The sequence below is a fragment of the Rhincodon typus genome, chromosome 13, assembly GCF_021869965.1.
Source record: "Rhincodon typus isolate 14 chromosome 13, sRhiTyp1.1, whole genome shotgun sequence".
NCBI classification, from domain to species: Eukaryota; Metazoa; Chordata; class Chondrichthyes; order Orectolobiformes; family Rhincodontidae; genus Rhincodon; species Rhincodon typus.
In genome coordinates this window covers 61887073-61912143 of record NC_063344.1, presented here as the reverse complement: position 1 = coordinate 61912143, position 25071 = coordinate 61887073, and the positions used below count along the sequence as shown (strand labels likewise).

The 25071-nt window shown below is 41.5% G+C and overlaps 2 protein-coding genes across 5 annotated transcripts in view; both read left to right on the top strand.

The window, feature by feature from the left end:
• The window catches only part of LOC109929175 (nuclear body protein SP140-like protein), a 35757-nt gene extending 31942 nt beyond the window's left edge, over nucleotides 1-3815 (top strand). For 3 of the 4 annotated variants that reach the window (XM_048604073.1, XM_020528981.2, XM_048604072.1), the window contains 3 exons: nucleotides 489-563; nucleotides 1934-2077; nucleotides 3567-3815. In XM_048604073.1, the coding sequence (XP_048460030.1) occupies nucleotides 489-563; nucleotides 1934-2077; nucleotides 3567-3668 (321 nt within the window). In that variant the 3' untranslated portion in view covers nucleotides 3669-3815. Of the gene's footprint in view, nucleotides 1-488; nucleotides 564-1933; nucleotides 2078-3566 lie in introns of those variants that run through there. The other variant, XM_020528975.2, reaches the window with a different exon arrangement.
• Nucleotides 3816-16545: 12730 nt separating this feature from the next.
• aire (autoimmune regulator) overlaps nucleotides 16546-25071 on the top strand; it is a 49401-nt gene continuing 40875 nt past the window's right edge. The window contains exons 1-3 of the mRNA XM_048604129.1: nucleotides 16546-16692; nucleotides 19152-19326; nucleotides 24580-24738. Of these exons, the coding sequence (XP_048460086.1) occupies nucleotides 16546-16692; nucleotides 19152-19326; nucleotides 24580-24738 (481 nt within the window). The remainder of the gene's footprint in view (nucleotides 16693-19151; nucleotides 19327-24579; nucleotides 24739-25071) is intronic.

Genomic DNA, 25071 nt, shown 5'->3' with positions numbered 1-25071 from the left:
AACCAAGGTGCAATTTAACGCATGCATTAAACCATCCTGTTTTGCTGTTGGAAATTTGTATAAAAGCCACCTTTTGAGTTTGCTTTTTAAAACCTTAAGAGGATAAGTTTAATCTTAATTAATGTTCCAACTAATACACCGAGGAATATGGTGGCTCGCCACTTGTTCGAGTGAGCTAGTCTCAGCCGCCTTACCCACCAGAGACTGCATTTAACCTCAACACTGTCACCTTCGGGAGGAGAATAAGCATCCTGGATTTGTCTTCCTGATCACCCAGCTGAAAGTCTGACTGATTATTAGGCACATGCACAATGTGTGTACGGACAGGATTGTATGTGGCTTTGATTTTTTTTTTTCCTATGTCCAAATAACCACTGATGTTCTCACAATTCAGAATGGTCTTTAGACAGTGTTAATAACTCAATTATATATTAAAGAAAACATTTCTCATTTATTACTTGTGTTTAACTGAGGGTTTTAAATTACAGAAATGTGAATATATTTTACTCAGATTGTGTTGTGAACCAGATGCCCTGGAGTTTGAAAAAAACCCCTGTGATATTGTAAGTATTTGACATCAGTTCCTATCGTTCAGTTGGTTATTTCAGTGCCAGTTGTAACAAGCAGAAGTGCTCAGTACGTGTGATCCAGCATGCATGCTAAACGTTGTTAATAAAAAAAAGTACTAAATTGGTGTTAGCCCTATTACATACACTATGCTAGAACTGGTGCATGCATTAATTGTGTAATACACCTGCTCCGTGAACCTATTGACATGTTAGAGTTCAAATGGGTGAAATAGAATTCACTCATATTTGCTAACCAGGTATTCAACCATGTATATGTTTGAGGAACATTAGTCACCTGTATCATGGGCTGCTGTTGCTGTACCAGCCTGAACCTGCATTGGCAAAAATGACCAGAATTGGAAAAAGTCCGTGACGGTCTTTTCAACTCCTGTCTATCTCTGTTCCTGCTCTTCAGTGGGGCCTGAAAATTCAGTGTACAGTATTGTTCCTTTCCCTGTTTATAGTCGTAATGTGGATTTCCACTTATTCCCTATTTGTATATTTTCCAATTGAGATCCCTTCATTCCTAATAATGTGATCCCAGTGTTCCAGATACAAAGGGGATGACAGTAGCATAGCAGTAAGATCACTGGGCTAGTAACCTAGAGGCCCAGGCTATTGCTTCATAATATGGCAGCTGGTAGCATTTAAATTCAATTAATAAAACATCCAAAATCACAAGTTAACTGCAGTAATGGTGCCGTCATCACCCAATGGGAAAAACCCACATTGTTCACTAATGTCCTTAAAATCTGCCATCCGCAGTCTGGTCTACAAGGGACTCCAGACCCACAGCAATATGGATAACTCCTAAATGTCCAGGTGAAATATCCAAGCAAACCACATGACTCAAGTAATTTATTTTATGTGACAGTTGCTGGCCTTGCCAGTGTTGTCCACATCCCATGATAGAAAAGAGTAAAAAAGTGATTGTTGTGTCTTAGAGATTACAGATACAGTTTCCTTACATTTTCATATACGTCGTGGTTATTCACTCTTGTTGTTTGGTGTCTAGTCTTCCTATTCCCAATTTATCATTCCTTATACAGTTTTGTACATTCATAGATGTTTATTTTCACCAACCGCTAATCCCCACGCATCACCAGCCACTTTGCTGAAAGCTATTGGGTACTGTATTAGAGTGAGCAAAATACTTAGTCCATATTGATTTTAAAATCTGTGCATTTTCAGGTGTCCACACAATTGTTCTTTCTCTGTCTACTCTGGCAGGTTTCATGTGGTGTTCTATTCATTCTTGATTATTTGCATCTCCTTGTACAATAAGAATCAGTGCTTATTTTTTACGTAGACTCAATTGGGATTTCCCTGTACATCCCTGCTTATTGCCATCTGCATTTTCACAGGTTCCAAATTACGGTGATATAATTGAAAGCCCGATGTGGTTCTGCAGGGTGAAGGAGAAGCTGGCCACGAACAAATATCACCTCGTGGGTGGTTTTATCGATGACATCAGGCTAATCTTCCACAATTGTGCCAGATTCAACCAGGTAATCAACAAAGCAGTATGGCCTCACCAGCACAGACTCTCTTGGTTGTGGTGATGACCCCTAAAGAGAGTTGCACATTAATTGCTGCTCCACGTCTGTGCTATAAAGATCCCCTTTGGAAATTTTGGGACAGTGTCTTCTTCACTTCCTTCTTTTCCCCCATTTGCTCATTTTACAGTCACCGTATTTAAGGAAGGATATAAATGTGTTGGAGGCAGTTCAGAGTGTCCCCTAGGCTAATACCTGGAGTGGGCGGGTTGTTTTATCAAAGCTTGGACAGACAAGGCTCATACCCACTGGAGTTTAGAAAAGTAAGAGCCGACTCAGTTGAAACATGTAAAAACCTGAGGGGTCCTAATAAGATGTGGAAGAGAAAATAAAAACCGAAAGAACTGGAGATGCTGTAAATCAGAATCAGAAACAGAGACAGAAATTGCTGGAAAAGCTCAGCAGGCCTGGCAGCATCTGTGGAGAAAAATTAGAGTTAATATTTTGGGTCCGGTGATCCTTCCTCAGAACTAATGATAGCTAGGAAAATGTTGGTTTTTATGTAGAAGATAAGGTGGGGGGAGGGGATAAGGAGTAAACAATGAGTGAGGATAGAGCCCAAAGAAAGAGAAGAAAAGTTGAACAAAGGAGTGGATAACAGTCTGGCGAGGAATGTGAATGGCTGTTAATGGAGACTATTATTGGCGAACAATGGGTAATAGCGGTCTGTGCGATTTAACAAGGCCTGGTATGTGTTCCCTGGCCAATATCTCTGTCTCCGGTGTGCTGCAGGGCTCCAGCGAAGCTCGGCATAAGCCAGAAGAATAACATGTCGTGTCATTTTCCATTTGAGGACCCTGCAGCCTTCTGGACTCAAAGTTCAATAACTTTACAGCTTGAACTCTCCTATATCCTAGCCCTGACCCCACACCAGGCCACCTCCTAAATGCAGGCCATTGCAGTAGGTTTCAAATTCACAGCGTCCATTTTCTTTTATCTGCTGGGTTTTGGCTGGGACAAGTGGGTTTGAGAAATTGAACAACAAACTAGGGAAGGGACTCCCACTCTTGACCTGGGTTTGAGAAATTGAAACACAGAGAGACGAGGATATGAGTGAGGATAGGGAGCTAAAAAAGCAGAGAGGGTGACCAAAAAGACATTTGGAGAATGTGAGAGAGGGCCTGGGCAGGAGAGTGTGAGGGAGAGGCTGAGGAAAAGGATTGAGAGAGGGTCAGCAGGGAGGAGGTTGTGATAGAGAGAAGGGACTAGAGGGGAGAAGAGAAGAGAAGAGAGTGAGACAGGGGCAGGTTGGAGGGGAGAAGGGCTGAATGATGGGGACGGGGGAGACGATGAGAGAGAAATGTGCTGGGGAAAGGAAACAGTGAGAGAGAGGTGAGCTTTTGTTGGAATGAGAAGAGAGTGAGCAATGTTACAGTTTCTGTAACTGAAGTAGGTTAGAGATCCTGGACAGTTTACTGATGGCTTCTCTTCTTGTTACTAGGGAAATGAACTTGAAGCCATTGGAAGAAAATTTAGTGATGAATTTGAAGAGGTCATGGTGCAGATATTTGATATCAGTAATAATTATCTTAATATCCCATAAGTGGATAAATGGGATCAAATGAAGAACTACAATGTGTTAATGTACCAGAATCTTAACTGCACTTTTTGAACTCCACGTTTCAATATAGATATACATATATTTTCTGTATCTTTTTTAATAAAATAGAAAACTGATGATTGAATTCAACATTGTCAGTTGTTTGCATTTTATTTTTAGGAATGTGTTTGCTTGTAGGTATTTGTGCATTGTGCATGCCTATACATGTATGTGTAAGTGTACAGGGATGGAGAAATCAGGTATTATTGGGTTGAATCTTGCATGCAGACATACCATGTAGCTAACTGCTGCATGTATTTGCCCATACAGTGAGATATGCTGCTCCCAGGTAATGAGGGTCCTGTCTCCAACGTTAATCCAGCTTCAGCCTCAGCAACTTGGTGAAGGTGCCATACTGGCTGACTGACCAGCACATTACATCAAAAAAAGGAGTGTCTGCAGGACTCCAAAGCGTTTCCCATCCCAGACCCACACCAATCATTCAACTTCTCATAGCATTCACTGCAGACCATTGTTAACCTTACATGACAGATGATGAAGCGTTGCCCCTAATGAGCAAGTCGAGTCATTAACAAGGCAGTTTACAAGCAATGAATGCCTCCTTAATTGGCAATTGCCCATGAGAAACTTACCCACCACTTGGCAAAAGCATAAAAAGATGCAGTAAGGGCTTTTGTGGCACAGTGCTAGTGTCGCTATCTGATTCTATCACAAAGTCCATGTTGTTCAAACCCCAAAAGGTTCCATATGGGTCTGTGTGTGTATATAGTGCTCATGTGCATGCAAATGTGTGAGACATCCCTGTATTAAAGGAGAAAGATTTGCATGTATACAGCCCAGTTTGGGTCCTGCCAGGGTCACTCACCTCCTGACCTCATTACAGCCTTGGTTCAAACAGGGACAAAAGAACTAAATTCTAGAGGTGAGGCGAGAGTGACAGCCCTCAACCAAGTGTGACATCAAGGAGCCCTAGCAAAACTGGAACCAATGGGTTTCAGGACGCAAATGCCCCGGAGATTGGAATCATACCTGATACATAGGAAGATGGTTGTGGTTGGAGTTCAATCATCTCAGCTCCAGGACATCTCTGGAGGGGCTCCTCAGGGTTGGGTCCTCAGCCCAACCATCTTCAGCTGCTTCATCAATGACCTTCCCTCCATCGTAAGGTCAGAAGTAGGGATATTTGCCGATGATTGGACAATGTTCAGCACCATTCGTGATTCCTAGATACTGAAGCAATCCATGTTTAAATGCAACAAGATCTGGACAATATCCAGGCTTGGGCTGACAAGTGGCAAGTGACATTCACACACACAAATGCCAGGCTATGACCAACACCAATAAGAGACAATGCACCTACCACCCCTTGACATTCAATGGTGTTACCATCACTGAATTCCCCCACTATCCATATCCTGGGTGTTATCATTGACCAGAAACTCAACTGGACTCACCACATAAACACAGTGGCTACAAGAGCAGGTCAGAAGCTAGGAAAACTGCAGCAAGTAACTCACCTCCTACTCCTCAAAGTCTGTCCACCATCTACAAGGCACAAGTCAGGACAGTGATGATGTGCCTGGATGAGTGCAGCCCCAACAATACTCAAGAAGCTTGACACCATCCAGGACAAAGCAGCCCTCTTGATTGGCACTACATCCACAAGCATCCACTCCCTCCATCACCAACGCTCAGTAGCAGCAGTGTGTACCATCTGCAAGATGCACGACAGAAATTCACCAATGTTCCCCAGACAGCACCTTCCAAACCCATGACCTTTTTAAAGGTTGTGAGGTTTCCTGCCACAACCACTGTCTCAGGCAGTGCAGTCCAGACTCCCATCACACTCTGGATGAGAAAACTTCTCCTAAATTCCCCTCTAAACCTCCTTCCTTTCACTTTAAAAGTATGTCTCCTTGTACTTGACCCTGTGACTTGGGGGTTAGCTGCTTTTTATTCACCTTTCCATGTCCCCCATAATCTTATACACCTCCATCAGGTCATCCCTCAGCCTTCTCTGCTCCATAGAAGGACAAGGGCAATAAACATGTGGGAACACCATCACCTTCAAGTTCCCCTCCAAGCCTCTCACCATCATGTCTTGGAAATATATTGCCGTTCCTTCACTGTCTCTGGGTCAAAATCCTGGAATTCCCTCCCTCATAGCATTGTGGGTCAACTCACAGCAGGAGCACTGCAGTGGTTCAAGAAGGCAGCTCACCACCACCTTCTCAAGGGCAAATAGGGATGGGCAAGAAATGCTGGCCAGCCAGCAACGCCCACGTCTTACAAATGAATAAAAAGAAAGTATATTTCATGATCTTCAGTTTTCTGAAAGCTTGGTATAATGAAGTACCTTTGAAATGTAGGAAATACAGTAGGCGGCTGCACAAACAAACTTTTTGGCAGCAGTGACATGCTGATGACCAAATCATCGTCTGTTTTGGATTTGGATGAAAGGACCAAAGACTCAGGTTGCTGATGACACAAAGAGACGTTGGCAAGTAAGTTGTGAAGAGGATGAAGAGAGCCTACAAAAGAATATAAATAGGATAAGTGGGTAGGTGGGAATCTGGTAAATGAAGTACAACCTGGGAAAGTATGAAATTGTCCATTGTGGCAGAAAGAATAAAAAGAAAGCATATTATCCAAAAGGTGAGAAATTGCCGATCTCTTGAGATGCAGCAATTATATGGGTGTCCTAATAGATTAATAACAGAAGGTCAGTGTGCAGGTACAACAAGTAATCAGGAAATCTGACAGAATGATATGTTTATGGTGAGGAGAATTGACTGCAGGAGGTTATGCTTCAGTTATACAGGGCATTGGTGAGACTGCATCTGAAGTACTGTGTACAGTATTGGTCATCATGTCTACGGAAGGATGATTAGTGCATTGGAAGCAGGTTAGAGAATGTTTACTAAATTAATATCTGGAATGATTGGATTGTCTTATGAGGAAAGGCTTGACAGGCAAGGCCTGTATCCCCTAGAGTTTAGAACAGTCAGAGGTGACTTAATTGAGACATATAAGATCCTGAGTGTTCTTGACTGGTTCGATGTGGAAAGAATATTATCTCCTGTGGGAGAATGTAGAACTAGGAGTCATAATTTAAAAACAAGGGGCAACCATTTTAAATAGACTTGAAGATGCAGGGAGTGGATGCTTGTGGATGTAATGACAATCCAGCAGACTGCTTTGTCCTGGATGGTGTCAAGCTTCTTGAATGTTGTTGGGGCTGCACTCATCCAGGCAAGCGGGGAGTATTCCAACACACTTCTGATTTGTGCCTTGTTTTTTCTTTTTTCTTCTGGAGAATTGTGACACTTTGGAATTCCTTTGCTCAAAAAGCAGTGGATGCAGATTCTTTAAATACTTTTAAGGCAAAGGTAGATAGATTCTTGATTACCATGGGGATGAAAGATTATTGGGATATACACGAATGTAGAGTTGAGGTTAAAATCAGATCAGCCATGACATTATTGAATGGTGGAGCAGGCTCAAATAGTCAATTATTCCTTTTTTTGTATGTTCACATATTTTTGTGATGTTGAACGAGGGATAGATATTGGTCAAAAAGCAAATAATTCAACTGCTTTTCGAAATTGTCTTGGGATATTTTCCATTTGCTTGAGAGAGGGAAGATGTGGCCTTCGTTTAACCTTGATCCCAAAGATGACACCTGTGACAGTATTTCACTTCCTCAATACTGCACTGGAACATCAGTCAAGATCTGTATGCTCAATTCACTGGCATCGGACTTGAACACACCAAGTTCAGTGCTACCCACTGAACAGGAGTTGACACAAAGCATAGAATTCTGTCCTGTTTAAAACTATTTCAGGCATGAGAACTAGTTCAGAGTTCAGACTCTGCACAAAGGTGCAACAAAGGATAATCACCTGGGAGGCAGCCGATTAATTGGCCACATTTGTATTAGTGACCATTTAAACGGAGGAGGGAGTTCAGGTTATCACAAGCCTCTCCAATGGCAATGAGCAGCACCCATTGTGAGAATAGCGGGAGAACTGCTGAAGGATGGACAGATGGAAATGCAGAGAGATAGCTGCCATTGGATTCTGTGCAGCACATGCAAGATTCACTACATATGACTTTGGGAGGTATAAATCTCCTCAATTTCAATCACTCAGTGGCAATGCTTCAAGATGGGAGACATTTGCTGCAGGTATGCTCTTCAACAACCTGAAATGTAACCAGGCTCTAACTTCCCAATGTACAAACTCCTTCTCTTACCTGCCAGCTGGTCTCAACACTTGTGAGATTCCAATGGAGTCTGGAAACAGGGATTAATTGTTCATTTAGGCACCATTCACAACTCTTCGTTTGGCTCCTCAGATTTGTATCAATAACAGAAAATGTTATTGTCACCTCTTGATTTTTAATGGCATTACTCTTTAAGTGCCCCACTATCAACATTCTCATGGGTATAATTGAAACTGAACTAGACCAAATGTAAATATTGTGGCGCAACAGCAGGTCAGACACTGGGAAGTTTTTGGTGAATAGCTCATCTTCTAACTCTCCAAATCTTGTCCACCTTCCTTACATCAGGGGTGTAATGGAATACTCTCTATTTGCTTGGATGAGTGTAGCTTAAACAACACTTGAAAAGGTCAACACTGTCTAGACAAAGCAGTTGGTTTGATTAGCACCCTATCCATCATCTTCAACATTCACTTCCGCCTCCTCTGACAGCACCTTCTGAATTCATTACCTCTAGCAATAGATAACAAAGGCAGCAGATATATGGGAACACCATAAAGTTCCCCTCCCAGCCACTCACCATCCTAACTTGGAAATATACTGCTGTTCCTTCACTATCAATGCATTAAAATCCTAGAACAGAAACAAAGTTGCTGGAAAAGCTCAGCAGGTCTGGCAGCATCTATGAAGGAAAAAATAGTTAACATTTCGGGTCTGATGACCCTTCCTCAGAACTGAGGAACGGTCACTGGACTCGAAACATTAATTCTGTTTTTTCCTTCATAGATGCTGCCAGACCTGCTGAGCTTTTCCAGCAACTTTGTTTTTGTTCTTGATTCGCCGCATCCGTGGTTCTTTCAGTTTTTATTAAAATCCTAGAGTTCCCCTGTTTCCACCCGACTCCCAACAGCAGTGTGAATGTTCCTATAACACATACACTGCTGAGGTTTGAGAAGATACCTTCTCGATGGCAATTGGAGATGGGCTACAAATGATGGCTTAGCTGGCGACACCCTTGAATTAAGTTAAAATCTTCTGGAGGCAATAATACATAAAGGAGTTGGCCCAAGGTGCAGCATTTCAAGATTCTCCCCCACCCCAGCACGCCTCCAAAACTGCTTTCACAGCACCTGACCAGCACTGGTGGAGGTGGACTCCCATCAGTAGTAGCCAGCCTGGAAGCAGTACCTTTCCAACCAACTTAGCACATGGTCTTATATCTGATGCTAACTGTGAAAATGAAAAGCAAGTGTTTTCTGTAACATGGTAGTTGAGTTGTGGGGGTGGTTGTGGTAGACAATAGCATTTTTATGCTGGGGGCTGCAAATTGAAAGCAACCCCCTTTATTGTGGGAAGGTGAGGGTTACTCAGTATTAATCTACAGAGTTCCATTTAAGAAATGCTGTGCTACATTAACAAATAAAATTAACAGATAAAATTAACAAATGTTCAGGGAATTTTCCAACATTTTGCACTCCCAGTCATATGCAAGCTTCAAAGGGTATTTGTGATCATTAATTCAATCTTTGAATATTTTGGCCAGTTATTACTTTAACTCTACCAGTTTGACTGGGGACTTCCAGCTGTTAGTTGAATACTGTGCTAATCTGAGCCGATTGTTTCAATTTGATGCATTGTTGACAGGGTGAGACTTCATCATTGTTAGGACTTCAGTCTCTATGCTTTTCAGTTGATCAATGTTGGCATTAAAAGTAGTTTGGACAGTAGAGGATAAATGGGCTTGACTTTCTAGAGCAATGCCATGCTTCTTTTGAGTAATTATAATTTCAAATATGTTCTATGATTGTGGACTAGTCAGGACCCTTTACACATTATCTTAACTGTTCTACAGCCTGACGCAGAAGTGACTTTCTACAGGCACTGGTTAGAGCACAAAAGTCGGCTACCAATTTTAGGCAAGCCTTTGGAGCTACCACCTTAGACTATCTTATAGCTTGGAATTCATGCCCACCTTCATGCCATTCTTACATACCTTGGCATTTAAAAAGAATTCAGTCACAGCAAAAGATTATTACTCGTGGGCAACAATGAGTTTGGGCTCATGATCTATTGTCAGGATCCCCAACCCCAAAGGGATATACAAACTGTCTGCATCCTACAGAATATAATCCATTGATTGGACCATAGCAGTTGCTCTTGCTGGACCCTTAAAGAATTTGTTACTGTCCTGCAGCCTGAACCCATCAAAGTGAGCTTAAGAACCTATGTGTTCGGAAGGATGTCCACTTCAAGCTAAGGTTTCTTAATTCATTGGTGGAACGAAGGCATCTCTGGCTAGGTCAGTTGTTGGCTATCCTTAGTTGCTATGGAGAAAATTATGGTGAGTTGTCTCTGGAACCATTGTCCATGTGGCGCAGGTACAACATCAATATTATTAGGGAGGGAGTGCTTGATTTTAATCCAACAGTAAAGAAATGGCAAGTTTCAAGTCAATTTGATGTGAGAAAACCATATCGGTGGTGTTTTTCCAATGTATCTGCTGCCCTTATCCTTCTGGTTAAAGGGATCACAGGTTTTAAAGTGCTGTTGAAGGAGCCTTATTGAGCTTCAGGTGCACCTTTATAGATTAGGCACATTGTGGTCCTGTGTATGTTTAGGTTGGTGAATGGAGGGCTGATCAATCAGGAGATGCCAGTCCTAGAACAGCTTGGATAAGGGTGCTCCTAGTTCCCAAGCTCAGGTCTTCGATAGAATTGCTGGGACACTGTCAGGACCCACCCAGTGCCTTCAGGTTTTTTTGCTATCGTTTTGAGTGAATCAAATTTGCTGAAAACTAGCATCTGTGATACTGGGGACCTCAGGAGGAAGCCAAGATGGATCATCAATTTGACATTTCTGATTGAAGATTCTTGCAGATACTTTAGCCTTGTCTTTTCCACTGATGTGCTGGGCTCCTGTATCATTGAGGTTAATACTCCATATTTATGGAGTCTCTATTTACTGTTAGATATTTAATTGTCCACCACCATTCATGACTGGATGTTACAGTACTGTGGAGTTTTGAGCTGATCCATCGGTTGTGGGATCTATCAGATTCTGATTCTGTACCTTGGCAGGCAGTAATCCAGCATTGTGGCTTCGATGGTTTGACACATCATTGTTAGGTATGCTTGGTAGTGGTCTTGGCATGTCCTTCTGCATTCTTCATTGAAGCAGGGTTTATCCACTGGTTTGACGATAATGGAAAAATGGGGAAGTATGCTGGATAATAAGTTTAAAGATTGTGACCCTGTTCTACATTATTTCCCAGAGCCTCAATATTACCCTTGTGTGCAAAGCAAAACTGTTTCCAAGTAAAACTTGACCGAGGCTTTATGCAATGACAACAACATTAGTATCCTCTAATAGATCATCCGGTGAACACATCTAACACCTTATTCACTCTAGCTATTGATTCTTGGCATTGCTGTTGTAACTTCAGAGTGATCTATGCTAAAATGAACAGATAACTTCCTTCTCCATTTTTTAAAGTAGAAAATTATCCAAAATATATCAACAATCCCTTGGCACATCCAAGATAGTTGAACCCAGTGGGAAAAATGGAATCTCTGAGCTGTTGCTGGGAAAGGTTCCATTGGAGACCTGAGGTAACACAAATTCAACATATGAAAACTGTGATAAGAGCGAACCAATTGGATGTCCACTGAGACTTTTCATTTCTGCTCTAAAATGGTCTTTCTCTCACTCTTTCATTGAACGAAAGCTGTTTAAAGACATAAAATGGAGAGTGTGATGTCCGGTCAGATATGCCAATGTTTGGTTTCCGTGGAAACTTAAATACAATTAAAAATGTAATTTCCACAACATTTTGTGAAAATATAGGTATCTCATGTAATAGAAACAAAAAAAATGACGTATTCAGTGACTGTAGAGCTGTTACCCTGATGATCATCTCTCCATTTAACCAATGATGCTTACGACAATGTTAAGATCCCTATGGGATCACTTTCCACTTGCTTGTAGCCATAATCAAATCAAATAAAGCTCGATACAGAAGATGTGGTTTCTTGGTGAGTGAGGGTGTATTTGGGCAAAAGCAAAACTAATTTTTTTTATATAAGATTGACTGTGTTCACACCTTAATAGGCAACCTGCCCAGTCCTGGTCTGATGTAATATCAGATTTTCTATCACAAGAGACACTCGTCAAATCAATAGGCTGAAAGGCTGGATTGGTTTATTCCATACTTGTCATTGTTAACAGATTACACTAGATTTTTTATAAAATTCCAGCTTCATTCATGTTAATGTATTTATAAAAAGGTTTACAACCCTCCTCCTGCATTCATCGCAGAAGCATTGACGATTTCTCCTTTACGATCAAGGTATGAGAACCTAATTTTGACAACTGTAGATTAATATAATGAATTATTACTCCATTATCACACAATATTGAAAAAAGACATGTTAATTTTAACTGCTATCAATTACATTGTGATGAGGCTGTGTTTGTCTAATGTATATTAGGCCATTGTGCTAAGGGTCTGTTTGTTTAATGCACTACAATGAACAGCACAGTTGAGAGGCTCATCTGATCATTTAGGGGCTTTCTCTACTGGTTTAGGAGGAAGCAGCCTGGTGCAGAAAGCACTTATCAAGCTCAGTGACCAGCAGTTGAGCCGTGGTCACAGTCCAGAAGCAGTCAGCTTCCACATCAGTATACTGCCTGACTGTTTAGATCAGAAACAGCTGTACAAACCTCATACAAAAGAACAGATAGATTGGATGACACTCATAGACACTTTCGGAGTTACCTCCTCAATTCACAAATGACCGACATTATTGTGCATATCGTTAAAGTGGTGGATTTGAAGTAGATAAAAGATGAGATTTGACCCCTGAAGGAGGTACCCTGACAGTTGAGATTCTACATTTTAAGGGGTTTGATTGGATAAGATTCAAGGGTCCAAAAGTTGAGATCCTCTCCACACAGGATTCCAGTGGATCTGATCTGCTCTCCACAGGGGTCTCAATGAGTAAGTATCCCTTTTCAGAAATTTGAAATGGATTAAGTCTCTATCCGTAAGAGATCCTGAAGGCAAAGAACTAATTGATGAAGTTCCCTCTTTTGGGCTTGTACATTCTCAATGTGCTAATCCAGCTAAAAGCTCAGAGAACCTGTCAGTAAAGTCCCAGGTTTGAATCCTGAGCTACAGCAATGTGGAGCAATGGAAAAACCATATTCCTGATATCTAGTTTTATTACATCTCCTAGAAGAAACCACCATTTCACTGAAATTAGTGTAAATAAAATTAATTCTTAAGCACACTCAGCTGATTTGATACCTAACTGAATGAGAGATAGAAATAAAAGAAATTACAAAATGTTGTTCGGAGTCAGCCAAATTTGGAGAGAATAGCAAAATTACCCACCTCTTTCATCACGCCCTCAGCTACAGACAGAAGTGTTTTATGAATGTCTCGGCTCACTATACTCTGTTAATCTGCTGCTCATAATGAAGTTTGCTGCTACCATCCTCTTTGAGTGTAGGAAATTACAGGAACTGCTTGGTTTAGTGTGGTAAAGGAAATCATGTCTAAGTCCAACTGGAATAATACCATGTAGTTAACAAGATATAGTTTCTTGCATGTTAGCAACTAGTCACAGGTTACAATGAAATGATAAACTTTATTACAGAGATTTTGAGGAAGAATAGATGTTAGGCCTCACTCCTCTGAGATCCTAAGTTGTATTGCCCATTAGTCTCTTTGATATCATCAGGGTGGATGGCAGCCACAGCACTCCCCAGCTCTTTCAGACCCTCTCAGTCTCACACGCAACATGTTATCCAGAACTCTACATTCACTTCTTGCTTCTGAATATCATAGTTGCAGAGTCATAGAGTAATACTGCACGGAAACAGATCCTTCGGTCCAACCAGTCTACGCTGACCGTAATCCCAAAATAAGATAGTCCCACCTGCCTACACCTGGCCCATATCCCTCCAAACATTTCTTATTCATGTACTTATCTAACTGTCTTTTAGACGTTGTAAGTGTAGTTGCATCTACCACTTCCTCTGGAAGTTCATTCTACTCATGAACCAAAGGTTATACATTACCCAAATGTACTTCTATTTTCTAAGTGTCTTGGCCATACAGCAATAAGATTGTAAATACGACAATTTGAAGGGAGATGGTTGCATCGCGGTAATATCACTGAACTAGTAATCTAGAGACCCAGGTTAATGCTCTGTGGACTTTGGTGAATCCCACTGTGGCAAATGATGACGTTTGAATTCATTCTTTAAAAAAATCTGGAACAGTTAGCTGCCTAAAGGTACCCATCTGATTCATTAATGCTCTTTAGGGAAGGAGCTGTGCCCTCCTTATCTGGCCTTCATGTCACTTCAGAATCACAGCAATGTGGTTGATCTGAACTGTCCATTGTGCAAATAGGGATGGAGAAGAAACGGTGACCTTGCCAGTGATACCCACAAACCACATTATGTTAAAAAGTAAACTGTTGGTTAAAGCAGGGGAAAAATACAGATGTTGCAACTATAGATTTATCAGATACAACGACAAGAATCAAATATATCATTACAGACAAAATCAATTTTCATAGAAGAAGCATGCATTAATAAGAGTCAACTGAATCTGTCATAAAGACAAATGTAACTAATTTAATTGAGTTTTTGATGAGGTAACAGTGCAGGTTGATGTAGGTAGACAAGTATATATCATATACATGACTTTTAAAAGTCAGTTATACAGTGCTATATAACTGACTTATTCAGCAAATAGAAGCACATAGAATTAAAGGGATTGTAGTATCTTGGGCACTTAACTGAGGAGTTGGCTGGATGGTTGGTTTGTGAAGCAGTGTGATGCTGTCAGCTTGGGTTCAATCCACACACCAGCTGAGCTTACCATGAAGGACTCTCCTTTTCAACCTCTCCCCTCGCCTGAGGTGTGGTGACCCTCAGGTTAAACCAGCACCAGTTGTCTCTCTCTAATGAGGAGTAGCCTTATGGTGTGGTCAGACTACGGCAACTTGAGTGGTGAACGGTTGCTTTTCTGGCTGGAACAAAGTATATGATGGAGAAACCAAACATTAGTATGAAGACAATTGTTCTTGTAAATCGTCTGGACCTGGTTTTAAGAAGTGCAGTTTTGATATTTGTGGATGATACAAGAACTTGGCAACATAGTAAATTATGTGGAAGATAGTGGCAGACATTAGGAGTAATTAGGATAGTGATTTTGACAGATGTATGATAGATCCAACTTAATGCAGGTAGGTATTAAGGTGATACACTTTGGGGAATAAAATGAAGATAATATAATATAAATGTACCCTTGTGAGGGGAGTGAGATATTCTGAAATCTTTGATGGTGGCAGCACAAGTTAATAAGGTAATTAGGAAAGGACAAAGGTGACGTTGTACATAGGGACAAAAACAAGGAAATCACAGTTACCCTTCACATATCACTAGCTGGGCTTCAGCTGGAGTGTTGTGTCTGGTTCTGGGAATCACCCTTTAGAAAGGATGCCAGGGCCTTGCCAAAGGAAGAGACAGTTGTACCTGGAATGTGGAACTTTAGCAATGCTGAAAGATTTACGAAGCTGGAATTGTTTTTCTTGGAACAGATGAGATTAAGAACAGATTTAATGATGATGATCAAAATTATAACAGGTTTTGCAGGAGCAAGGAGGGAGAAACTTTATTTTTCTAGCAAATTAGTTACCAGAGGTGATGGTAGAGGGAATATTAAAAGTTCTTTTCATGTTAAGGTTTGGATTGCACAAGTGTACCTGAATCACATTCTGAATCACATGTACCTCAAATAGTCATTGCAAGTTTACATGGAAAAAGCTGTGATATGAGACTAAATTGGACACACTTTCAAAGAGCTGGCAGAGATGTGCTGGATCAAATGGCCTCCTTCTGTGCAACAAGATTCTATAATTCTAAGATTCCAGAAATCCTAATCTCTAATCCTTCTCAAACTTGGTGAATTTTATGTATGGAAGCTCTCAGTTGTTATTCCAGGTTTGACTACATTGGACTGGCTCTTGGTTTGTTTACTGGCTTTGACCCTAATTCAAGATGTCATCCTGGGTCTCGTCCTAATTCATGCATCAGTCCCAGGTTGAGTACATATCTGGTTGTTAACAAGCTTTGTTTCATGCTTCAGATCCTTGACAAGCTCTCGTCAAGGTTTCAGGACAGATTCTGTTTCATGTGACATTTCTATTTTGGGTAGAGTTGCTGATTCAGGAGCTGCTCCTGGATTTGGTTTAATTTCAGGCTCTGCTTCAGGAGCTGTTCCTGATTTGGGTTTAATTTCTAGTTCAGATTGAGAAGCTGCTGCAGTTTTGGGTGTAATTTCTGGTTCTGGTTCAGGGAGCTGCTGCTGGTTTGGCTGAGTGTTTGGTTCAGGAACTGTTGTCTTTCAGTACACTTTCAGTATATGTTTGTTGATTGCATTATGGATTGAGAACCATGCTTCTAGGAATTCCCATGTGTGTCTATGCTTGGCTTGGGCTACTAATGGTTACGTTGTCCCTGTTAAACTGATGGCCTTCATTGTCCAAGTATACTGATGTTAAGGAAAGTGCAATGTTGATGCCTCTATAGACTGTTTACCTTCTGTCCACTCATCCACAGAATGTCGAGCTGTGATAAAACTCCCGAGGTGGATCTCAGACACATCTTGAAGATGAACAGGACCGAGATTTCAATGGCCATCGATGATCTCTTCCCATTTCTACATGGACTGGTGGATCACGATGTCATCACAGAGCAAATATTCAAGGTATGAAAATGGGTCAATGTTCAGCCAAGCAATGTGAAGTCATGACAATAGACTGATACAAAGCAAACCATTGCTGTGTGTTGTAGAAACACAGAAGGTTCCAGGACTAGAAATGTCTATCAAGTAATGATGTCTGTACAGACTGACGGCTTAATCAACAACAGTGCCCTGGCTCAGATATCAGGTACCAAGTCTGTCTTGAAAGAGCTCGAGCTCTCACTTGGATAGATAACACTAGGACAAAACCTGTTCGAGAGAAAGAACATTGCAGAGAGAATGCGAGGATCAGAACATGAGATTGAAAGGGAACATTAGATAGAGAGAAAGAATAAGAATGTGAGAAAGATAGTAACAGCAAGAACAAGAAGAGTGAAGAGAACATGAAGGAGAGAACATGAGAAATGATGCAACTGCTAGAGGATTTGCAACTGAAATTAAATAAAATGTTCTAAAAAAGGAAGAGAGCAAGCTAGGAAAAGGTAGTTGAGAAAAAATCATGTGTGAAACCACAGAAGCAGCATGAAATAGTCCGCAAATGAAAATATGAAAGTGTATGAGCGATCGCAAAGAGACCAGTACTTGGCAGAAATGTTTGACTTTAAATATGAGTAACCATTGAAGGAATTGTTTCTATCTTTCTGTCATACGGTCTCAGCCTCTTATTTCTGGAATCACCCCAGATTTAAGGTTTTGGCAAAGATTTGCAGCTCGGGTTGTGGGTGAGCTTGTTGACTTGCTTGCCGAGCTGGCATGTTTTCATTCAGATGTTTCATCACCATGCTAGGTAACATCATCAGTGAGGCCTCCAATGAAGCGATGTTATTCTACTCTGCTTGGAATTTATACTGTCCAGTCTGTTATGGTGATTTGTATCATTTCCAGTTCTGTTCCGTATGGGTTTGTATATAAGGTCCAATTCTATATGTTTGTTGATTGCACTATGGGTTGAGAACCATGTTTCTAGGAATTCCCATGTGTGTCTATGTTTGGCTTGGGCTACTAATGGTTACGTTGTCCCTGTTAAACTGATGGCCTTCATTGTCCGAGTGTACTGATGTTAAGGAAAGTTCATTGTGTCGTTTGCTGCTAGCTGATGTTCGTGTCTTCTGATGGCTAGTTTCCTTCTTGTCTTGTGGCAGTCATTGCATGGCATTTTGTAGACTACGTTGGTTCTGCATGTTGTGAGATTGGGGTCTTTAATCCTTGTGAGTGTTTATTGTAGAGGTGCTGTGGGCTTGTGCGCTACCATGATTCCTAGTGGTCATAGGAGTCTCGTTGTCAGTTCTGATATGTTCTTGATGTAGGGCAGTGTGGCCAGTGTGTTGGGGCGTACTGTGTCCTCTTGTTGTTGTCTATTTAGTAGGCACCTGCGGATGAAGTTGCGGGGATATCCATTTGTAGCGAAGATTTTGTATAGGTGCTCTTCCTCTTTCCTGAGTAGTTCTGGTGTGTTGCAGTGAGTCGTGGCCTATTTAAATAGTGTCCTAATGCAGCTTTGTTTGTGGACGTTGGAGTGCTTGCTGTGGAAGTTGGGGATTTGGTCAGAGTGGGTTTCTTTCTTGTGTACCTAGGTTTGGAACTCCCCGTTGGTCATACATTCAACTCTGACATCCAGAAAAGGAAGCTGATTGTTGTTTTCTTCTTCTCTCATGAATTTAATCCCCGCGAATACGTTGTTGATGAGGTGGCAGGTCTCTTCTAGTTTGGTGCACTTAATGATGACAAATGTGTCGTCCATATACCGGACCCATAGTTTAGATTGAATGAGGGGAAGGGTAGTGTGTTCTAGTCTTTGAATGACTGCCTCACACTGGCCACACTGCTCTACATCAAGAACATATCAGAACTAACAATGAGATTCCTACAACCACTAGGAATCATGGTAGCCCACAAGCCCACAGCCCCTCTACAATAAACACAAGGATTAAAGACCCCATTCCCACAACATGCAGAACCAATGTAGTCTACAAAATACCAAGCAACGACTGCCACAAGCATTACATTGGACAGACAAGAAGGAAACTAGCCATTGGAATACACGAACATCAGCTAACAGCAAAACAACACAAAGAACTTTCCTTAATATCAGTACACTTGGACAATGAAGGCCATCAGTTTAACCGGGGCAACATAACCATAGTAGCCCAAGCCAAACATAGACACACATGGGAATTCCTAGGGGCATGGTTCTCAACCCATAATGCAATCAACAAGCATAAAGAATTGGACCCATATACAAATACATACAGAACAGAACTAAAATGACACAACTCACCATAACAGACTAGACAACATAAACTCCAAGCAGAGTAGAATAACATTGCTTCATTGGAGGCCTAACTGATGATGCTAACTAGCATGGTGACAAAACGTCTGAATGAAAACAAGTCAGCTTGGCATTCAAGTCAACAACCTTACACACTCAGATTAATGACAAGTTACTAATTGATTTTCAACAGGAAACATTACAGCTGAAGGAACAGAAGGGTAGCAACAAGGCTGTGTACACTGTCCTCACATGGATCCTGGAGAAGAGCAATGGATCCATCAGTGAGTTCTGGAAGAATCTCTTCAAAGATTACAATCTGGAGCGGTACCCCAAACTCCAGCCAGTTTACCACAGCTTTCCAAAAGGTAAGTGAAGAGATTGATAGTTCTGATGTCTATCTGCCACAGGATGGACAGGAAACAATCAGTGTGTGTTGAGTTTCTTACAATCCAGGAGACTGTGATAACAAAACAACAGATTGTGAAGAGGATTGACAGGGATACTATTACAGGGAAACATTTGTGTACATTGATTTATTTTTCACTGTTTATTTCTCTGCATTTGTCTTTTTCGTTCCCTTGCTATTACCCTCTCTGTTTCTGAGTTTTGGGTGTCCTCTCGACATTTTTTCTTACTAGCCTTTGTGGTTTTGTCTGTCTCACTCCCTTAGTTTCCTGTTTCTGTTCTTGTGAATTTGTTTCTGTCCTTTGCCATGGTTTGCTTTTAATTGAGAACAGGGTAATTGTGATTCAATAGCCTTTTCTATATCTCACCCTATTTCCATCAAGAACAAGATAAACCAGGTTCCCAATTCTCTATCATTCATTTTACAATAACGCAGAAAGTCAAAATGATTTGCTATGTCTCATTTACTGTCAGTATATGCAGGTCTGTATTTTTTAAAATCATGTGTGAGCAGAGTGTGCAACAAGAGGCTGAGGGTGAAATAGTTCAAATGTGGCTATTTTGTTGCACTTTGACTGTTTGCCTATCTCTTTCTGTCTTTTTTTAATACACATTCATTCAAAGGATGTATGAATCACTGGCTAGGCCAGTATTTATTGCCCATTCCTAATTGTGCTTCAGAAGGCAATGGTGAGCTGTCTTTTTGAACCGCTATAATCTTTGTTGTGCAGGTACACCCATAGTGCTGTTAGGAAGGGGAGTTCCAGGCTTTTGACCCAGCACCAGTGAAGGAACAACAATATAGTTCCAAGTCAGGATGGCATCTAATTTTGAGGGCACTTACATGTTCCCATGTATCTGCTGCCCTGTCCTTTTAGGTGCTGGAGGTCACAGGGTTGGAAGCTGCAGTCTAAGAAACCTATGTAAGTTGTTGAAATGCACCTTGTATTGTGTGCACTGCTGCTATGTGTATCAGTAGTGGAGGAAGCAAATGTTGACATTAGTGATGGAGTGCCAATCAAGAATGGATTGTTGTTTTCTGGATGGTGTTGAACATCTTTAGTGTTGTTGGAACTACCCTCATCCAGGCAAGTGGCACATATTCCATCACGCTTCTGATTTGTCGGTGCAGCCACAATATTTGCATACAAATATTTACTGGTCCAGTTTAGTTTCAGGTCAATGGTAACTCCCAAGATGTTGATAGCAAGTTGTCTGTCCTGTAATTGTCTTCCTGATGCATTATTTATCCACTTTATTTATACGTCTGTGATATAATAGCAGTGTGAATTTTTTACTGTTGTTACTAAACTTCAAGACACATGTCTCAATAAGAACCTGAGCTATGTGGTGTATATTATGTGAGCTAATATATAGGACAGTAAGTACTCAGATCACACCATACTGACAGTGGTGTTTCACCAAAGAAACATTAGTGAGTGCTTGCTGTGTAGATATGGGAGTATAAGGAGGTATGGGGAGGCAATGGCCTAGTGGTATTATCACTGGACTGTTAATCCAGAGACCCAGGTAATGCTCTGGGGTCCTGGGTTCAAATCCCACCACGGCAGATGGTGGAATTTGAATTCAATAAGATATCTGGAATTAAGAATCTAATGATGACCATGAATCCATTGTCGATTGTTGGAAAAACCCATCTGGTTCACTAATGTCCTTTAGGGAGGGAAACTGCCATCCTTACCTGGTCAGGCCTACATGTTACTCCAGACCCACAGCAATGTGGTTGACTCTTAACTGCCCTCTGGGCAGTTAGGGATGGGCAATAAATGCTACCTAGCTAGGGATACCCTCATCCCACTAATGAATAAAAAAAACACATAGTGGACATTAGGATTGGTGTCTGACACCTATGTTCAGAACTGAATGTTGCTGAACAAAGAGACATTGGAGTGCTGGTTCATAGTTCCTTGAAAGTGGAGTCGCAGGTAGACAGGATAGTGAAGAAAGCATTCCATACGCTTCCTTTTATTGGTCAGTGCATTGAGTATAGGAGTTGGAACGTCATGTTGCAGCTGTACAGGACATTGATTAGGCTACTTTTGGAATACTGCATTCAATTTTGGTCTCCCTATTACAGGAAAGATGTTGTGAAATTTGAAAGGGTTCAGAAAAGATTTATAAGAATGTTGCTGGGGTTAGAGGGTTTGAGCTATAGGGAGAGATTAAACAGGCTGGTACTATTTTCCATGGAGCATTGGAAGCAGAGGGTTAACCTTATAGAAGTTTATAAAATCATGAGGGGCATGGATCAGGTGAATATTCAAAGTCTTTTCACCAGGGTAAGGGAGTACAAAACTAGAGAGTATAGATTTAAAATGAAAGGGGGAAAGATTTAAAAGGAACCTAAGAGGCAACTTTTTCACGCAGAGGGTGGTGCGTGTATGGAACAAAACTGCTAGAGGAAGTGGTGGAGGCTGGTACAATTATAACATTTAAAAGGTATCAGGAAGGAAATATGAATAGGAAGGGTTTAGAGGGATATGGGCCTAATATTGTCAAATGGGAATAGATTAATTGAGGATATCTAGTCGGTATGAATGAGTTGGATCGAAGGGTCTGTTTCCATGCTGTACGTCTCTATGACTCTATGACTCTAACTGGGTCAATGTGTCATTAATGGTGGTGGGCCTTCAACCCTGCCTGCCTCAGCATCCAGTCTCAGGCCTGCTGCTCAGGAGTTGGCATCTCTCACTGCAGACATTGCTCACATTCTGTCATGAAATTCAGGTGGACTGGCCTACTGGGCAGGAGGCAGCATTGGGACATTAGGAAATGGCCCCACTTGCAATCCGAGGATGAAAATCCAGGCCTGTCTCTCAATTTATATCTGTCTCTGTCAAAATTACAGTTCTGTTTAGATCTGTGTCTGGCATTGTGTAGTTTTCCTGTCCCTGCCACATTTGGGCCATGTCAAATTTAACAACGTAAGGTTACCATACTCCCATGAGACCAGAGGGCTGCTCTCTCAATAGACTGGTGATGGTTTAACCTGAGGGTAACCACACTTCAGGTGAGGGGAAAGGTTGAGAAAGAGAGCACCTCAGCCCGTGCAGTAATTCAACCCATTGCTGTTGGCATCACCTTACATCGCAAAGCAGCTATCCAGCTAACTGAGCTAACTGACCTCCTAATGTTCCACTTACCATGTGGGACCCTCTCTCTTTCTCTGTCTTTCATACTAAGAACATAGTTTATTTAAATGATGTTACAGCACTATTTACATCCATTGACATACTGTTAGCCAGAGAGACACTAGCCACACTACTAGGAGGACCAGGAGCACCGACCCTGAATGCCAACAACAACATCAGCAGGGATAGCTTACTGAAACTACTAGACTTATGCCTCACAATGGACTTCATGTTCAACGGTCAAATATACAAACAGATCAACGGCACACCGATGGGATCACCCATCTCAGGTCTCAATGCAGAAGCAGTGATGCAGAGACTGGAACACGCAGCCCTTCCTATAATCCGACTGAAACTGTGGAGAAGATACGTGGATGACATATTTGTAATAATCAAACGCAGAAAAATAGGAGAAACCCACCAACTTATTAATATCATCTTCGCAAGCATAACATTTACTAGAGAGGAAGGAAACAACAGACAGCTCCCGTTCTTAGACGTAATGGTAGAGAGACTTACAAATGGTGAATTTCCAGACCCGAGTGTACAAGAAGGCCACACACATGGACCAAATCCTTAACTTCAATAGCAACCACCCCACCATACACAAACAGAGCTGCATTAAGACACTATTTAAATGAGCCTTATCACATTGCAACACCCCAGAACTCCGGAGAAGGGAAGAGGAACACCTGCACAAAGTATTTACCGACAACGGATACCCAAGAAGTTTCATCCGCTGATGCCTACAAAACAAACGACAGTCAGAGGACAGAGTACAACAGAAGACACTAGCAATGCTAACCTACATCAAAAATATATCAGAAATGACAACCAGACACCTTAGACAGCATAGGATCATGATTGCACTCAAACTTACATCAACACTGTGTCAAACGCTATCAAAGACTAAAGACCTCATACCAACAGTAAACAGGACTAACATGTATACAGAATCCTATACAGTGAGTGCAATAAACATTACATTGGACAAACAGGGAGGAAACTGACGACCAGGATACACGAACACCAGCTGGCAGTAAAAAGACACGAACCATATTTACTTGTCTCAATACACACAGACAATGAAGGACATCAGTTCAACTGGGACAAAGTGACTATACTGGGACAAATGAACAACAGACATGCAAGGGAATTTCTGGAGGCCTATTTCTGAACACGGGTTTCCATTAACAAACACATAGAAAGATAGCCTGTATACAGATTGCTGCTGAGAAACAGAACCGGAAGCAACAAGCGACACCAGAGAATCATACAAATTTGGAACGGAGCAGAACACCTACGCTTCGATTAGAGGTTGCACTGATGATGGTAACAAAACATCTGCACACCACAGAACAACCGGGTTGGCGAGCAAACAAACAACCATAAGCATCGGTATCCAAATGAACGTGCTGGGAGATAAATGGTTGCCCCTGTGCTTATGTTGACCATTGTCTGTTCACAGACTTGCTTCTGGTAATTCCCACACCCAGTTTGGTCTCCCAACTGAAATTTTCAGTGATTCCTATTATGAGCACTGCCCCTGGTGGCCCAAATATTAGCAATTTAATTCTTCTGCTGCAATGCAATAGTAACAGAGACTCATTCAAGGTACCACCAATAGTAATATTAGCCTGGTGTTTGCAGTCAGAGGAAGCCGAACTATATGCATTTTAAACAGAATCATGACTAGCCTTTTCCTCTACTGCTCAGAGTGGATAGCTGCAGACAGGCACAATTGGTCTTGGCTAAGTGAAACACAAATGAACTTGAATGATTACTTCTGCTGCTGGGTGAATGAGGAACAAGAAAATAAAACAGAAAGGATCTCACTGGATGAAACTAGTAGGGAGGAGGAGAGTTCTCAAACTAAGAGTTAGTGAACTGTAGGATCCTTTTCCTTGTATTGTTAGTCAACAGTTGTGCAGCCGGAATATTTCATAGATCAAACTTGCAACAATGCCTCCAACCAGAATTGGTCATCCCAATAGGTTGATATTTTTACAAGACTGCAGGAGGGAAGTAAAAATAATTCACTGTTCTGCTTGGAATTTACAGACTTAGATCTTAATAAACTGAGACGAGGAAGGAAGACCCCCAGAATGTCTCCCAATCAGATAACAACGAGGCCTCCACTAAAACGAAAATCTCCCGAGGAGTCACCAGTCAGTGCAGCCGGCATGAATACAAAATGTAGCAATAATAAGGAGACACCAGGTAAGACAGCATTCTATAAGGAGCCCTCAAGTGCAGCATTAAACAGTCCATTCGGCAAAAACAATGAATTCAGGTCATTCCAAGTTCAAATATACAATTGTTAAGTCCTATAGCTGTAGTACTGGGATGTCTCTACACTCAAATAGATCAAGTACAGAGACACACACCCCAAATACTGAGGCGTGTACACATTCACCAGGTATTCACACATGCACACGTTCAGTCATTCTCACACAGACACGCAGTACTGAGACCTGTGCACACGCTATAAACACCATGTGCACAGGTAAAGACACACACACACACACACACACACACACACACACACACACA